The 18,196-nt window shown below is 47.2% G+C and overlaps 1 protein-coding gene across 1 annotated transcript; it reads left to right on the forward strand.

Moving 5' to 3' along the window:
- The first annotated feature begins 14,553 nt into the window (after positions 1–14,553).
- Positions 14,554–18,196, forward strand: LOC141108958 (uncharacterized). Its single transcript, XM_073600916.1, has 2 exons — positions 14,554–15,668; positions 15,711–18,196. The coding sequence occupies exons 1-2, from the start codon at positions 14,554–14,556 to the stop codon at positions 17,293–17,295; spliced, it is 2,700 nt and encodes an 899-aa protein (XP_073457017.1). The 3' UTR covers positions 17,296–18,196.

Raw genomic sequence — 18,196 nt, forward strand, 5'->3', positions numbered from 1 at the left:
ATGTAGTATGTCTTTACAATGCAATAGACTATTCTTAATTTTTTTTGTTTTTCATTGTCAGATTTTTTTTTCATTTTCTAATACATTTCAAATTTTTTTATTTTTATTCAATTATAATTTTTTTATTTTTTATATATATATTTTTATCTAATTTAATTATTGTCGCTGTTTTTAGTTTTAAATTTAATTTTATATTTTTATTTATTTTATTTATTTTTGCTAAAGATTTATTTTTTAATTTCTGATATTTTATTTTTTTTGCAGTGATTTATTTTGTTCTGACCGTCCTCAAGATTTATCTATAACTTTTCTAATTCCATCTTTAGTCACTATACCCTGGTATGTCTCCTAAAAATATTGAACATTTTTTTTTTTTTTTTCATCATCTCCTCTCCATCTTTTCTACTGTAGTTTCTCCTGTCCTCCCTCCTCCTCCCTCCCTCCCTCCCTCCCTCCTTTCTTATCCACCAACTACTTACTTCACCCTTCTACTCCATCCCTTCCCTCCTCCTCCTTCCTCCATCCTCCATCTTCCTCCCTCTTCCGTCGTTTTCCTCCCTCCATCCTCTGTCCTCCTCTTATTTTTTGTTAGCCACCAACTACTTACTACTACACCCTCCTACTCCATCCACCCTCCTCCTCCTCCATCCTCTTTCCTCCTCCTCCCTCTTAATCCTCCTCCTCTTCCTCCCTGCAATCTCCTCCGTCCTCCTCATTCCTCCATCCTCCTGTCATGGTTGTGCAATAGAGTTTGTTGATCAGCATACCTGTCTCCATGTGTTCATCTCTAGAGACCAGCTGACCCTCACCTGACTGCTTTTGTAACCTCTCCTCTAAGCATGGTCCCACCCCAGGCCCTATCAGGGAACCCTATATTAACCTGTGCACTGCAAGCCAGCAGTGCTGATCAACCATTGTGTGTTAGCCTCTGTGTGTACTTGCTGTGTTTCCTACATCTGATTCCTGTTACCGACTTTGGCCTGTTCTTAACTATTCCTGTCTGCTCGTGACCCTGACCTTTGACGTGTTCCCGACCATCCCTGTTTGCCTGTGACCCTGAACCTTGGCGTGTATTCTGTCGTCCTTGTCTGCTTGTGGCCCCGACCTTGGCTTGTCCCTTACTTTCCTTGTTCCAGCCTGCTGCCTCCTTGCTCTTCTCCTGTAGTCTACTGTGAGACCCTGGGGGCCGTGACCTGGAGCCAGACTGCAGCGCAGTCCATCCTTACCATTAAAGGCTCTGGTGAACACCTGCTGGCTCTTAGACTCCGCGCCCTGGGGAATCTACGCTCTAGCTTCCAGTGGGATCTGTGTCAATGATCAAGTAGACCTGCTTCCTGGACCTCCCAGGGTTCAGTCCGCAGCAGTCAGCCGTAGGGTCCACTACCTTGCGGTGCACTCCTGATCCCAACGGTGTGCATCTGTCACCCAGCCTCTAGGTGACCTGACAGTTTGATCAGCCATGGACCCGGCTGATGTGCCGCTACCCGCAGATGATCCATTGCAGGGCTTAGTTCGCAGACTTGAGACCCAGGAATCGCATCAGACCCAAGTGATGTGATTCCTTCAGCATTTGGCATCCCGTTTTGAACAGGTTCAGGCCTCATTAGGACCCCCGGTTCAACAACCTCAGCCGCTATCTGCTGCTGCACCTATCGCATCAGTCTCAGCCACACATTCATTACAACTGCCAGCTCTGGCCCGTTTCTTTGGGGACTCCAAGGCTTGCAGGGGGTTCCTTAGCCAGTGCATGATTCATTTTGAACTTCAGCCCCAAAACTTCCTGTCCGATTGGGCAAAAGTAGCCTATACTATATCCCTTCTGTCCGGCGAGGCGCTAGCTTGGGCTGCCCCTCTGTGGGAACTGAATGATCCAGTCATTTCTATCCTGTCTGATTTCTTGAAACTTTTTCGGAATATCTTCGAGGAACCGGGTCGTGCCTCCTCAGCGGCTAGCGCTCTTTTACGTCTCCGTCAAGAGTCCGCTTCTGTGGGACAGTATGCTCTTCAGTTCCGTATCCTCACAGCTGAATTGAGCTGGAATAATGAGTCCCTAGTTGCAACCATTTTACATGACCTCTCTGATAGAGTGAAGGATGAATTAGCAGAAAGATCCCTTCCTGCTGATCTGGACGGTGTCATCACCTTGTGTAACCAGATCGATATTTGCTTTCAGGAGAGAGCCCTGGAAAAAAGACGCCAGCACTCCCCGTTCCTTAGGCAGCTTGAGCTCCTAGTCCCTTCTCTTCGATCCGAGGAGCACCCCCTGCCTGCTGAGGAACCTATGCAGCTGGGCTGGACCAAGTTGTCTCCTGAAGAACGCGCTAGGCGCAGAACTCTGGGCCTGTGCCTCTACTGTGGGGCCAAAGGTAATTTTCGTGACACTTGTTCTCTTCATCCGGAAAAACGATTGGGGCTAATACATCTGGAAGGTGGAGTATTAGACCCTGAAGTATCACCTTCACCTTGTCGTCTTCTTCTTTCTGTGTTCCTTCATGTCAGCGCTTCCTCTCGTTCGGTCTCGGCATATCTGGATTCCGGAGCCGCTGGCAATTTCATGGACTGGGGAACTGCGTCTTCCATGAGACTTACCCTTTTGCCCCTTACAATGCCATTGGTGGTCTTGGCGATTTATGGCACTGTTCTCCCTGGGGGCCCTATCCGCTTCCAGACCCTCCCTGTTAACATGTCGTTAGGGACACTCCACCAGGAGTGGATATCCTTCCTTGTCTTACCTAAGGCCTCCTCTCCTATCATATTAGGTCTTCCTTGGTTACGGCTCCATTGTCCACATGTTGACTGGACTGCTGGACAGATCTTGACTTGGGGTTCCTCCTGTTCCTCCTCCTGCCTACTCAAGGTTACCCCAAAAGAGAATCCTCCTGTTGCCACCATCCCAGTATCTTCTGCTCTTCCCGCTGCGTATAGCGGTTTCTGGAATGTCTCCTGCAATAGTCGGGCTGAGGCACTCTCTGGGTCGTGTGGCACTCTGGATGAGGAGCCTACCTGTGAACCTGAGCCGATCAGTCACTCCAGTTTGCATGGCCATTTCCCTTTGCTTGTGCCTGGACCCCCTTGGACACACACCCAGGCTGACTCGTCCACCAGTTCCACAGTCGCTACGCCCTGCGATGCAATTCTGGTGGTCGCTGCACCTGGCAATGCTGTTCAGTCGGCCTCTCCACCAGTCCAGCCTATGCCCAGTGAGCTTCCTGCTTCTTGTTCAGGACCTTCTGTAACCTGGCCTCACCCTACTGCTACTACGTCCATTCAAACCTGTTTAAGAGGCTCAATCCATCCTTTGGATAGACTGCCTCATTCGGCCAGGTGGGGTTTTCAATCTTTTGTTCAGGGCTCTCTGCATTCTGTTTGTGTTCCGGCTATCCAGCTTAACTCTTGTGACATGTCCCCTTTTAACCAACCTGACCTCAGGGATCCACTGACCTCTACCCAGTCTGATGGTCCTGTGTTGGATGTCCAGCACATCTTTAAGGGTCTGGGGGACCCTGCTCAGACTTCTGATGGCCTTACCCATTTCTAAAAAGCCTTTAGTCCTCAATAAGTCCTTTCATCCTCTCCTTACCTCGGTTCCGGCCTCTGAGGATAATCTAAAGTAGGAGGTTAGTCAAGTTTTGGATTCCCGGCTCCTTAAAGGCATTCTTCAGTACCTCGGAAAATTGCAAAGGGTTTGGTCCTGAGGAGAGGTCTTGGATCACTGCATCTGAGGTCTTTGCTCCTCGTCTATTGAGGAGGTTTCATCTGGAGTTTCCCTTTAAGCCTGGGCACAGGCAGGGGAGGGGGAGGTCTTAAGAGGGGGGGTACTGTCATGGTTATGCAATAGAGCTTGTTGATCAGCATACCTGTCTCCATGTGTTCATCTCTAGAGACCAGCTGACCCTCACCTGACTGCTTTTGTAACCTCTCCTCTAAGCATGGCCCCACCCCAGGCCCTATCAGGGAACCCTATATTAACCTGTGCACTGTAGCCAGCAGTGCTGATCAACCATTGTGTGTTAGCCTCTGTGTGTACTTGCTGTGTTTCCTACATCTGATTCCTTTTACCGACTTTGGCCTGTTATTAACTATTCCTGTCTGCTCTTGACCCTGACCTTTGGCGTGTTCCCGACCATCCCTGTTTGCCTGTGACCCTGAACCTTGGCGTGTACTCTGTTGTCCTTGTCTGCTTGTGGCCCCGACCTTGGCTTGTCCCATACTTTTCTTGTTGTTCCAGCCTGCTGCCTCCTTCCTCTTCTCCTGTAGTCTACTGTGAGCATGAGCTGTGAGACCCTGGGGGGCCGCGACCTGGAGCCAGACTGCAGCGCAGTCCATCCTTACCATTAAAGGCTCTGGTGAACACCTGCTGGCTCTTAGACTCCGCGCCCTGGGGAATCTATGCCCTAGCTCCCAGTGGGATCTGTGTCAATGATTAGGGATGAGCTTCGAGTTCGAGTCGAACACATGTTCGACTCGAACATTGGCTGTTCGCAAGTTCGCCGAACAGCGAACAATTTGGGGTGTTCGCGGCAAATTCAAATGCCGCGGAACACCCTTTAAAAGTCTATAGGAGAAATCAAAAGTGCTAATTTTAAAGGCTTATATGCAAGTTATTGTCATAAAAAGTGTTTGGGGACCCGGGTCCTGCCCCAGGGGACATGGATCAATGCAAAAAAAAGTTTTAAAAACGGCCGTTTTTTCAGGAGCAGTGATTTTAATAATGCTTAAAGTCAAACAATAAAAGTGTAATATCCCTTTAAATTTCATAGCTGGGGGGTCTCTATAGTATGCCTGTAAAGGGGCGCATGTTTCCCGTGTTTAGAACAGTCTGACAGCAAAATGACATTTCAAAGGAAAAAAGCCATTTAAAACTACTCGCAGCTATTGCATTGCCGGTCCGACAATACACATAGAAGTTAATTGATAAAAACGGCATGGGAATTCCCCACAGGGGAACCCTGAACCAAAATTTTTTTTAAAAAGATGTGGGGGTCCCCCTAAATTCCACACCAGGCCCTTCAGTTCTGGTATGGATATTAAGGGGAACCCCGGCCAAAATTAAAAAAAAAAATGATGTGGGGGTCCCCCTAAATTCCATACCAGGCCCTTCAGGTCTGGTATGGATATTAAGGGGAACCCCGGCCAAAATTTTTAAAAAAAAATGACGTGGGGTCCCCCTAAATTCCATACCAGACCCTTCAGGTCTGGTATGGATTTTAAGGGGAACCCCACGCCAAAAAAAAAGAAAAAAAAAACGGCGTGGGGTCCCCCCAAAAATCCATACCAGACCCTTATCCGAGCACGCAACCTGGCAGGCCGCAGGAAAAGAGGGGGGACGAAAGAGCGCCCCCCTCCTGAACCATACCAAGCCACATGCCCCCAAAACACCTTGTCCCCATGTTGATGAGGACAAGGGCCTCATCCCCACAACCCTGGCCGGTGGTTGTGGGGGTCTGCGGGTGGGGGGCTTATCGGAATCTGGAAGCCCCCTTTAACAAGGGGACCCCCAGATCCCGTCCCCCCCCGTGTGAAATGGTAAGGGGGTACAAAAGTACCCTTACCATTTCACTAAAAAACTGTCAAAAATGTCAAAAATGACAAGAGACAGTTTTTGACAATTCCTTTATTTAAATGCTTCTTCTTTCTTCTATCTTCCTTCATCTTCTTCTTCTTCTTCTGGTTCTTCCTCCGGCGTTCTCGTCCAGCATCTCCTCCGCGGCGTCTTCTATCTTCTTCTCCTCGGGCCGCTCCGCACCCATGGCATGGGGGGATGCTCCCGCTCTTCTCTTCATCTTCTTCTCTTCTTCATCTTCTTCTTTTCTTCTCTTCTCTTCTTCATGTTCTTCTCCGGCCCCGCCCACCGTTATTTAAGAACCGTCAGACGAGGAGACGCCGTCACACAGCGGGAGCCTCCCTCCATGACAGCATGGATGTGGAGCGGCCCAGAGAAGAAGATGAAGAAGAGAAGAAGATGAAGAAGAAGAAGATGAAGAAGAGAAGAAGATGAAGAGAAGAGCGGGAGCCTCCCCCCATGCCATGGGTGCGGAGCGGCCCGAGGAGAAGAAGATAGAAGACGCCGCAGAGGAGATGCTGGACGAGAACGCCGGAGTAAGAACCAGAAGAGCCAGAAGAACCAGAAGAATAAGATGAAGGAAGATAGAAGAAAGAAGGAAGAAGCATTTAAATAAAGGAATTGTCAAAAACTGTCTCTTGTCATTTTTAACATTTTTGACAGTTTTTTAGTGAAATGATAGGGGTAAGTACCCCCTTACCATTTCACACAGGGGGGGGCGGGATCTGGGGGTCCCCTTGTTAAAGGGGGCTTCCAGATTCCGATAAGCCCCCCCGCCCGCAGACCCCCACAACCACCGGCCAGGGTTGTGGGGATGAGGCCCTTGTCCTCATCAACATGGGGACAAGGTGTTTTGGGGGGCTACCCCAAAGCACCCTCCCAATGTTGAGGGCATGTGGCCTGGTACGGTTCAGGAGGGGGGGCGCTCTCTCGTCCCCCCTCTTTTCCTGCGGCCTGCCAGGTTGCGTGCTCGGATAAGGGTCTGGTATGGATTTTGGGGGGACCCCACGCCATTTTTTTTTTTTGGCGCGGGGTTCCCCTTAAAATCCATACCAGACCTGAAGGGTCTGGTATGGAATTTAGGGGGACCCCCACGTCATTTTTTTTAAATTTTGGTTCAGGGTTCCTCTGTGGGGAATTCCCATGCTGTTTTTATCAATGAACTTCTATGTGTATTGTCAGACCGGCAATGCAATAGCCGCGAGTAGTTTTAAATGGCTTTTTTCCTTTGAAATCTCATTTTGCTGTCAGACTGTTCTAAACACGGGAAACATGCGCCTCCTCCTCCTCCTCATTCCTCAGTCCACCCTCATCCTACTCTTCATTTCTCCTACCTCATCGCCCTCCCTCCCCCTCCCTCATCTTCCTATTCCTCCCTCCTATACCTACTTAGTTTTTCCTCCACCTACTACTTACTCCTCCAACCTCATCCATACTTCTATTCATAATACCTAATCTGCCTCCTACTCCTTTACAACGGTATAACGATACATTTTTTTTTGGGTTTTTCATAGATCCAACATCCATCTGTCCATCAACATCTTTTATTACAGGTAGTCTATGCTATCAAGTACACTGTAACATTATCTTCTAATCTGATTTAAATATAATGCTATTTTTCAAAAAGTTGTGTGTGTATATTTATATATAATGATTTTTTGTTTATTTTTTCTTTTTTTTTTGGTAATTTTTCTTTCAATTTTGGTTAAAGTTAATTATATAATGATTTTTATTTAGAAGTTATTATTATATTTATTAATGCGTTATTTATTATTTTTATTCCATAGAATTGAAGAGAGAAGTGGATTTGATTTATTTCAAAACCATGCCTGAAAATATCAAGTTTAATACATTGGTTTGATTTATTAATAATTCTGCATCATTATGTTTTTATCTATATATATTTTTTTGGTGTTGTGGGGGGGGGGTTCTTTCTATTTTGTATGTTCAATTACACCTTTATATCTATTTTTATATTGACAATTGGTTTAGATATTTTTTTAAACCATGCGATTCTACGGGTTATGTATATGTGTGTATATCCATCTTTTATGCTACACCACATCCTCTAAACAAAATCATCCATCTTCTTTGTCGTCCTCTTTCCTCCTCCATCTTAGTTCATCTCATCCTCTATCTTCTTACTCCCCTTTTAATCATATATCTTCCATCTATCCTCCTCTTCCACCTGCTCTATTCTCCATTGTATTCCTCTGTTCTCTATTCTCCACTGTATTCCTCTACTTCTATTCTCCACTGTATTCCTCTACTTCTATTCTCCACTGTATTCCTCTACTTCTATTCTCCACTGTATTCCTCTACTTCTATTCTCCACTGTATTCCTCTACTTCTATTCTCCACTGTATTGCTCTATTCTCTATTCTCCACTGTATTCCTCTATTCTCCACTGTATTCCTCTACCTCTATTCTCCACTGTATTCCTCTACTTCTATTCTCTAACTCTATCTTCCACCGAACTCATGATTTATGCACCATCACATTGTCTATTCTTCATCTTTCATTTTCGTCCTCTCCCTCCTCCTTCATCCACTATCTTTCATCGTTCTCCACCTCCCCATTTTCCTTCACCTACAAACTTTATTCACCATCTCATCCACTATCTTGCTCTGTCCTCCTCCTCCTTTTCCACTTTCATCCTCGTCCACCATACTATTCCACCTTATTCTCTATACTCCACCATCGTCCTACTCCTGGTCCTTCCTCTATCCTATTTATCCTCCTCATCAATATTCCAGCACCGCCACCTTCTAACATCCTTCTCATCATCTATCCTAATTCTCACCTACTTATCCTTTATACTCATCCTAAGATATGGATCTCTTTATCTCCCTTTCTTTATCTCCCTTTCTTTATCTCATTTACTCTTCTCTCTCCTCCCTCCCTGCCTATTTCCACTTGCTTTTCACTCTCCAACACTTCTCTCTTCACTTGCTCACTCTTCTTATTTTCTCTCTCTCTCTCTCCTCGCTTGCTCTTCACTCGCTCAATCTTTTTTTTTCTCTCTCCTCACTCGCTCTTCACTCGCTCACTCTTCACTCACTTACTCTTCATTAGCTCACTCTTTTTTTTATTTCTCCCTCTCTCTCTCCTCGCTTGCTCTTCACTCGCTCACTCTTCACTCGCACACTCTTCTTGTTTTCTCTCTCTCTATCCTCGCTCGCTCTTCACTCGCTCGTTCTTCACTCACTCACTCTTTTTTTTCTCTCTCTCTCCTCGCTCACTTTTCACTCGCTCACTCTTCACTAGCACGCTCTTCTTACTCTCTCTCTCTCTCTCCTCGCTTGCTCTTCACTGGCTCACTCTTCATTCGCTCGCTCTTCACTTGCTCACTCTTTTTTTTCTCTCTCTCTCCTCGCTTGCTCTTCACTCGCTCACTCTTCACTCGCTCACTCTTCACTCGCTCACTCTGCACTCGCTCACTCTTCATTAGATCACTCTTTTTTTTTCTCTCTCTCTCTCTCTCCTCGCTCGGTCTTCACTCGCTTGCTCTTCAATCGCTCACTCTTCATTAGCGCACTCTTCTTATTTTCTCTCTTTCGCTCGCTCTTCACTCACTCACTCTTTTTTTTTCTCTCTCCTCGCTTGCTCTTCACTCGCTCACTCTTCATTAGCTCACTCTTTTTCTTTCTCTCTCTCTCTCTCCTTGCTTGCTCTTCACTCACTTGCTCATCACTCGCTCACTCTTTTTTTTCTCTCTCTCTCCTCGCTCGCTCTTCACTCGCTCACTCTTCATTAGCTCACTCTTTTCTCTCTCTCTATCCTCACTTGCTCTTCACTCGCTTACTCTTCACTCGCTCACTCTTTTTTTTCTCTCTCTCTCCTCGTTTGCTCTTCACTCGCTCACTCTTCGCTCGCTCTTCACTCACTCACTCTTTTTTTTTCTCTCTCTCCTCGCTTGCTCATCACTCGCTCACTCTTCACTTGCTCACTCTTTTTCTTTCTCTCTCTCTCCTCGCTTGCTCTTCACTCGCTCACTCTTCACTCGCTCACTCTTTTTTTTTCTCTCTCTCCTCGCTCGCTCTTCACTCGCTCACTCTTCATTAGCTCACTCTTTTTTTCTCTCTCTCTCTCTCTCTATCCTCGCTTGCTCTTAACTCGCTCACTCTTCACTCACTCACTCTTTTTTTTTCTCTCTCCTTGCTTGCTCTTCACTCGCTCACTCTTCGCTCGCTCTTCACTTGCTCACTCTTTTTTTTCTCTCTCTCTCCTCGCTTGCTCTTCACTCGCTCACTCTTCACTCGCTCACTCTTCACTCGCTCACTCTGCACTCGCTCACTCTTCATTAGATCACTCTTTTTTTTTCTCTCTCTCTCTCTCTCCTCGCTCGGTCTTCACTCGCTTGCTCTTCAATCGCTCACTCTTCATTAGCGCACTCTTCTTATTTTCTCTCTTTCGCTCGCTCTTCACTCACTCACTCTTTTTTTTTCTCTCTCCTCGCTTGCTCTTCACTCGCTCACTCTTCATTAGCTCACTCTTTTTCTTTCTCTCTCTCTCTCTCCTTGCTTGCTCTTCACTCACTTGCTCATCACTCGCTCACTCTTTTTTTTCTCTCTCTCTCCTCGCTCGCTCTTCACTCGCTCACTCTTCATTAGCTCACTCTTTTCTCTCTCTCTATCCTCACTTGCTCTTCACTCGCTTACTCTTCACTCGCTCACTCTTTTTTTTCTCTCTCTCTCCTCGTTTGCTCTTCACTCGCTCACTCTTCGCTCGCTCTTCACTCACTCACTCTTTTTTTTTCTCTCTCTCCTCGCTTGCTCATCACTCGCTCACTCTTCACTTGCTCACTCTTTTTCTTTCTCTCTCTCTCCTCGCTTGCTCTTCACTCGCTCACTCTTCACTCGCTCACTCTTTTTTTTTCTCTCTCTCCTCGCTCGCTCTTCACTCGCTCACTCTTCATTAGCTCACTCTTTTTTTCTCTCTCTCTCTCTCTCTATCCTCGCTTGCTCTTAACTCGCTCACTCTTCACTCACTCACTCTTTTTTTTTCTCTCTCCTTGCTTGCTCTTCACTCGCTCACTCTTCGCTCGCTCTTCACTCGCTCACTCTTTTTTTTTCTCTCTCTCTCTCCTCGCTTGCTCTTCACTCGCTCACTCTTCATTAGCTCACTCTTTTTCTTTCTCTCTCTCTCTCTCTCCTTGCTTGCTCTTCACTCACTTGCTCATCACTCGCTCACTCTTTTTTTTCTCTCTCTCTCTCCTCGCTCGCTCTTCACTCGCTCACTCTTCATTAGCTCACTCTTTTCTCCCTCTCTATCCTCACTTGCTCTTCACTCGCTTACTCTTCACTCGCTCACTCTTTTTTTTCTCTCTCTCTCCTCGTTTGCTCTTCACTCGCTCACTCTTCGCTCACTCTTCACTCACTCACTCTTTTTTTTTCTCTCTCTCCTCGCTTGCTCATCACTCGCTCACTCTTCATTAGCTCACTCTTTTCTCTCTCTCTATCCTCACTTGCTCTTCACTCGCTTACTCTTCACTCGCTCACTCTTTTTTTTCTCTCTCTCTCCTCGTTTGCTCTTCACTCGCTCACTCTTCGCTCACTCTTCACTTGCTCACTCTTTTTCTTTCTCTCTCTCTCCTCGCTTGCTCTTCACTCGCTCACTCTTTTTTTTTCTCTCTCTCCTCGCTCGCTCTTCACTCGCTCACTCTTCACTCGCTCACTCTTTTTTTTTCTCTCTCTCCTCGCTCGCTCTTCACTCGCTCACTCTTCATTAGCTCACTCTTTTTTTCTCTCTCTCTCTCTCTCTCTATCCTCGCTTGCTCTTAACTCGCTCACTCTTCACTCACTCACTCTTTTTTTTTCTCTCTCCTTGCTTGCTCTTCACTCGCTCACTCTTCGCTCGCTCTTCACTCGCTCACTCTTTTTTTTTCTCTCTCTCTCTCCTCGCTTGCTCTTCACTCGCTCACTCTTCACTAGCACACTCTTCTTATTTTCTCTCTCTCTCTCTCCTCGCTTGCTCTTCGCTTGCTCACTCTTCACTTGCTCACTCTTGCTCTTCACTCACTTGCTCATCACTCGCTCACTCTTCACTCACTCACTCTTCATTAGCTCACTTTTTTCTCTCTCTCTCTCTCTCTCTCTCGCTCTCTCTCTCCTCGCTTGCTCTTCACTCACTCACTCTTCACTCGCTCTTCACTCACTCACTCTTTTTTTTTCTCTCTCTCCTTGTTTGCTCTTCACTCGCTCACTCTTCATTAGCTCCCTCTTTTTTTTTCTCTCCTCGCTTGCTCTTCATTAGCACACTCTTCTTATTTTCTCTCTCTCCTCGCTTGCTCTTCACTCGCTCGCTCTTCACTCGCTCCCTTTTTTATCTCTCTCTCTCTCTCTCTCTCTCTCCTCGCTTACTCTTCACTTGCTCACTCTTCATTAGCTTACTTTTCATTAGCTCACTCTTTTTTTTCTCTCTCTCCTCACTCGCTCTTCACTCGCTCACTCTTCATTAGCTCATCCTTTTTTTTTTCTCTCTCTCTCCTCGCTTGCTCTTCACTCGCTCACTCTTCACCAGCACACTCGTCTTATTTTCTCTCTCTCTCTATCCTCGCTCGCTCTTCACTTGCTCGCTCTTCACTCGCTCACTCTTTTTTTCCTCTCTCTCTCCTCGCCTGCTCTTCACTCACTCACTCTTCACTCGCTCGCTCTTCACTCGCTCATTCTTTTTTTCTTTTCTCTCTCTCCTCGCTCACTCTTCACTCGCTCACTCTTCACTCGCTCACTCTTCTTATTTTCTTTCTCTATCCTCGCTTGCTCTTCACTCGCTCACTCCTCGCTCACTCTTTTCTATCTCTATCTCTCTCTCTTGCTCTTCACTCGCTCGCTCTTGTCTGTCTATATCTCTCTCTCACTCTTCTCTTGTTTGCTATTCTCTCTCTCCCTCTCTATAATTATTCTTCTTTATATAATAATTTATACAATATTATTTTTTTTTTTGGTATATTATTGATTTCTTTTTATTCAAATGTTTAATAAAATAGAATACTGTTGCTGTCTTTTGTTTTATTTTTTTTTTTGTGCATATATGTGTGTGTGTGTGTATATATATATATATATATATATATATATATATATATATATATATATATATATATATGAAGGCCGGTTTACCGGCCTGAAATTATGGGAGGAGCCCGGAGGGTATATAGCCAGACCATCCACAATGGTCTGTGTCAGTTCCAGTGCGCGGTAGCTCACATCACAGGGCTGACTCTTCCCAGCTCACCTCATGTTCGGCAGTCTGTGCATTCAATCGCAGGTGCACTCCGGCTTTTCATTCGTGGTCTTCGTCGGCGGTTCCCACTCACGGTCGCAGGTAGTATCCAAACTTTCGTGTCATGTGCAAAATCTTGCGGTTTATTATGCTTCTTATCCTGCACCCCTTTTGTGAAAAAACCTGCCCCGGAGTTGTTGTCGCTCATGTCCCGACATCATTCGGCACAGGCATAGTACATTCGTAAAGTTCCTTCTGACAAATATACGATTCATTCGTAGACCCAAGCCTCCAGTTACTGTCGGTCGTTCTCAATATCACTCGCAATAGGCTTCACTGGTCAAAAAATTCATGCTCCATGGGGTTGCCATCTCATTCATTAGGAGATCAGCATATAAATCGTTTGTATAGGTTTCTGTGGCTGATTGAGGTGTGGTTGAGCCCACCTGGTGCCTTCTCTGCACTTGATTAGCCTGGGGGGATGGGTGGTTGATAGGTGTTCAGTTTCACAGTAAGGGATGGCATACACTCTACAACCAATTTGTATCAGATACTCCTTACTACCGATTTATATCGGATTAATTTAATATGTTTTTTACAAACTGATTCATATCAGATGCATTGCAGAGGCCGACTCTACCAACTCACTGCATGTCCTTCAAGATTGGTCGTAGGTTCTATCAATTGTCCCACACTCACTGTCGCAGGTAGTGCTTTCCTGCTACCGAACCGTTACTTTATGTTCCCCTTCGTAAACCACCTACAACTTCGTAGGTCTTACTCGGTTATTCGCACACATCCGTACTTACTGCCTTTCTCCGTTCCTCATTCGAGCCCCTTACGTCCACAACCAATCTGAATCTAGTCGCATAATCAGCGCAAAGATTCGGATCCTCTGCAAAACGAACTCCACCAACCGATCCGAGTCCAGTCGCAGCACCGGCTTAAAGATTCGGATCCTTGGCAATACAAACATCACCAACCGATCCAAGTCCAGTCGCAACACCGGCTCAATGATTCGGATCCTCAGCATACACAAGCACTCACCAACAGTGTGCTTCTTTCATCCCACCGATCCGAGTCCAGTCGCAAACAGCGGCTCTGCGATTCGGATCTTCAGCATACAAGCACTCACCAGCAGTGTGCTTCTTTCATCCGACCAATCTGAGTCCAGTCGCAAAAGCGACTCAATGCTTCAAATCTTTAGCATACACAAGCACTCACCAGCAGTGTGCTTCTTTCATCCCACGATTCGAGTCCAGTCGCAAACAGCGGCTCTGCGATTCGGATCTTCAGCATACAAGCACTCACCAACAGCGTGCTTCTTTCATCCCACCGATCCGAGTCCAGTCGCAAACAGCGGCTCTGCGATTCGGATCTTCAGCATACAAGCACTCACCAACAGCGTGCTTCTTTCATTCAAACCAATCCCAGCCCAGTCGCATACCGGCTCAGTGATCCAAGACCCCCGGCACAGCAAAAAACCCCACCGCACATTCCAAAAAAAAAAAAAAAAAAAAAAAAACTCTTTTACTTTGTAAATCACCGCAAACATTTACGAAATGGCTTCATACAGCCATTCATCTTTCGTAGCAACACGGCTACTCATCAATTTCTCCAACCCTTCCCCCTTTCAGGTCAGTAGAGTTCTTCAGTTGATCCATCCTGCAACAGGTGTGGACAGTATCTTCCTCAGCTTCCCGGTCGACCCAAGTCTCGACCTCAAAAAACTAAAACTCCACTACTAGGACTTCAAGGCAGCGGACACCATGTCGCAGGCCAGCAGCGAGGACCTCGCCTCCACCCCGTCGTCACCTGGGGCAGACTCAGCAAACGACGACTTACAGTCTCTCAGAGCTTGGACCATCCCCAAGCTTACAGCTGAACTACGGCGCAGGGGAATACCTTTCCCTGCGACTGCTAGGAAAGCTGAGCTTTTCAGCTTGCTATTTCCTCCGCCAGCGGCAGCCCAATCGGGCACCCAGGCATCACTACAGTCAATCTCATCAGCAATCACTCAGCTGCACTCCTTGGTGACCACACTATCGGCAGCAGTCACTGATGTCCAGACAAGAGTGGGAACCCTGGAGGTACATCAAGCTGCACCCTCACCATCTACAGTAACCACCGCCACCCCCATGCCTCTCCTTACAGGTACGCCCGACATCTATACCTACGTCCTCCCCGCACATCTCGTCCCAGCAGGCATCAGGAAGGACATCATGGATGGGAAGGAAATTAACTTGGCATCCCTCCTCATCGCAGTACACGACCCAGCCGAAAACAAGTCCTATGCGTGGGGAGACGTTTCCGTCGTCCTAAAGGCCAAAGACCATAGGCTTACCCGCAAACTCAATATTGCGGAGTTCGTACTAGCATTTGGCATGTTCAGAGACGTGCTATGCACGGTCAACCCCAACAGGAGAGAGGAGCTGGACCTATACCTACACACAATAGTAGATCTAGGTTATAAATATGGGGGATGCTCCTTTTATGACTATCACAGGTCATTTTCAGCAAAAGCAGCAGCTAGACTTTCCCAGTTTCAAGTAAAAACCAACTGGAGTACCATCGATACAGAGCTGTTCAGTCGCCATTTCGCTGGCTTACGTTCCCCACTCTGTACCAACTGCCAGTCGTCCACCCATACGGCCAACTGGTGCTCCGAGTCAGGTGGCAGACGCCCCCCCAACCCTCCCTTCTTTCCCAGCGTCACTCGTCACTCAACGGCATTTACTCAGCCGGCTCAGGCAGACAGATTAGGACGACCCATCCAGGCACTAGGGGGAGCAACCATATGCAATAACTTCAACTTTGGGGGTTGTAACTTCCCCCACTGCAAACTACTTCATGTCTGTCTCACATGCCACAAAGCTCACCCCAGGTACGCTTGCGCTATGAAACAGCCTAAACCCGAATGACTAAGCCGAGTGCACGTCGGATGGCTCGCGTTTTACCTCGCCTCACACCCAACACCTTCACTGGCAGCCTTTCTCATCCGGGGATTCACGACAGGCTTTCACACCGGACTTATCACACTCCCAAACACAACTCACGAATGCAAAAACCTGCTGTCAGACGCTACCGACGAGGAAACCATCACCACCCTGCTGCAAACAGAACTAGACTGGGGATACATAATCGGCCCCTTTACACAATCGCCTTTTTCTGTATGGAGAGTCAGCCCTATCGGCCTTGTGAAGGGCAAGTTTTCAAATAAACTTCGTTTAGTTTATGATTTGTCCGCGCCTCATTGTTCCCATATACCCAGTTTAAATTCCCTAATACCTTCAGAAGAGTTTACACTTAAATATTCAACGGTAGACTCAGCTATTCAATCCATCATTCTCGCAGGAGCAGGTGCCTGGTTGTCTAAAGCAGACATCTCGGACGCATTCAAATTGTTGCCAATTGATCCGTGCCTATGGCGGTGGCACGGAATCAAATGGAAAGGTCTATACTATTTCGCCACCAAGTTAACGTTCGGCTCCAAAAGCAGCCCGTGGCTATTCGACACTTTCGCTCAGTCTCTTTCCTGGATTCTCTCACAACATGCGTCCTGTCAGAAAGTGATCCACTACTTAGACGACTTCCTACTCATAGAGAAACCCAACGAGCCCCCAGTTGATCTAAACAGCCTCAGAACAATCTTTCATAATCTTAACGTACCTTTAGCGGATAAGAAGGTAGAAGGCCCGGCACAGATCGCCACCTTCTTGGGTATCATACTCAACACTCACACCATGCAAGCTAGTCTGCCTCCCGACAAATTGACCCGCATCAGGACCGTCATCCACACATTTACTAATACGCAAGGCTGCACAAAAAAGCAACTGCAATCCCTCCTTGGCATGCTGAACTTTGCCATAAGGATCATCCCTCAAGGGCGATCCTTCGTCTCACGTCTCCTGGTGTTCCTTTCCCAGGTACAAGACCCCGACCTAATATTTAAACTAGACAAGGCAGCCGTAGCTGACCTAGCCAGGTGGGACGATTTTCTAATAAACTGGAACGGCATTTCGATGTTTATCCCATCAGCGTCTCCCACTTCACCCCAAATAATCACGGACGCCGCAGCCTCCACAGGTTTTGCAGCTATTTTTGGCCACCACTGGTTCGCAGCACCATGGCCGCCAGAAATACTCTCGATCCCCGGGTTCAGTCAATCCTCCTCGATGTTCGAGATTTACCCCATTGTTGCAGCAGCCCACGTCTGGGGCAACAACTGGGTAGGACAAACAGTGACATTTTCCACAGATAATCTAGCCACAGCCTCTATTATAAACAAAGGTCGCTCCAAGTCCTTGGCCATCATGTCCTTCCTACGCAGGCTGGTGCAACTCTCACTACAGCACCAATTTAATGTCCTCTGCGTTCATATCCCCGGTAAATGCAACACTTCGGCCGACGCGCTATCTCGCTTTAACTACACAACCTTCTTTTCGCAGGAACCTGGAGCCGACCCGACCATGTCTGCTATCCCACATTGGTCACAGCTAACCCTGGATTGAAGCGACATCTTCATGACGCCACTAGTCTGATTAACCAGTCACTATCTCACAATACCCTGAAAGGCTACCATGCTGCCTGGAAAAGCTATCACAGGTTTCTAGAGGCTAACCCCGGGGCTATACCAGGAGATCTCCATCATATCCTGGCCTTCATTTCATACTGCCACACTCAGCTGAAGTTATCCTACAACACTATTAGACTCTACCTAGCTGGCATCCAGCATTTCACCTCTTTTCTAGATCCTAACAAACCATCTTTGTTCGCTACCCATGCGGTCAAGGCCATCCTCCGAGGCATCCACAAGCAGAAACCCCAAGTTAGCGGTAAACGCTTACCAGTCACCAGTGCCATGTTTCGAGACATGTCCACCATACACTCACGCTCACCTTTCGGTTTTTGCCCAGCTTGGTCATCCAAGCTGCCATCTACCTGGCATTTTATGGCTTTCTACGACCCAGCGAATTCACAGTCAGCAGCACCAGTCATAGGGCCTTACGCAGACGCCACCTCACGCGTCACCACAGCCACTTAACGATACACCTCGAGGTATCCAAAACACAACAGTCCGGTCCAGGGGTTGACATCAAGCTCTTCAGAACGCACAACGCCTGGTACCCCGTAGCCATCCTAGATAGTCTATTGGCCCATTTACTTGATCCCTCGCAGGACAGCCCATTGCTGCCGTTCCCGATCAGCCCGCTTAGTACCAACCAGTTCACTACTCACGTCAGGATCCTTCTGCGCAACTTAGGCCTTGACCCCAACCGTTATTCTGGACATTCTTTCCGTATTGGAGCAGCATCAGCAGCCTCACGAAACGGAGTCCCGGACCACGTGATCAGGAAAATGGGAAGGTGGAAATCCACCTGCTTTGCTCGCTATATTCCCAATCCACAAGTA

Source organism: Aquarana catesbeiana, linkage group LG09, assembly GCF_042186555.1.
Source record: "Aquarana catesbeiana isolate 2022-GZ linkage group LG09, ASM4218655v1, whole genome shotgun sequence".
Taxonomy (NCBI): domain Eukaryota; kingdom Metazoa; phylum Chordata; class Amphibia; order Anura; family Ranidae; genus Aquarana; species Aquarana catesbeiana.

Excerpts from the sequence above, each read along its gene's own strand:
- LOC141108958 (XM_073600916.1), top strand. The coding sequence starts at position 14,554 with ATGTCGCAGGCCAGCAGCGAGGACCTCGCCTCCACCCCGTCGTCACCT. Across the intron at positions 15,669-15,710 it reads TGCCACAAAGCTCACCCCAG|CCGAGTGCACGTCGGATGGC; the intron begins GTACGCTTGCGC and ends CGAATGACTAAG.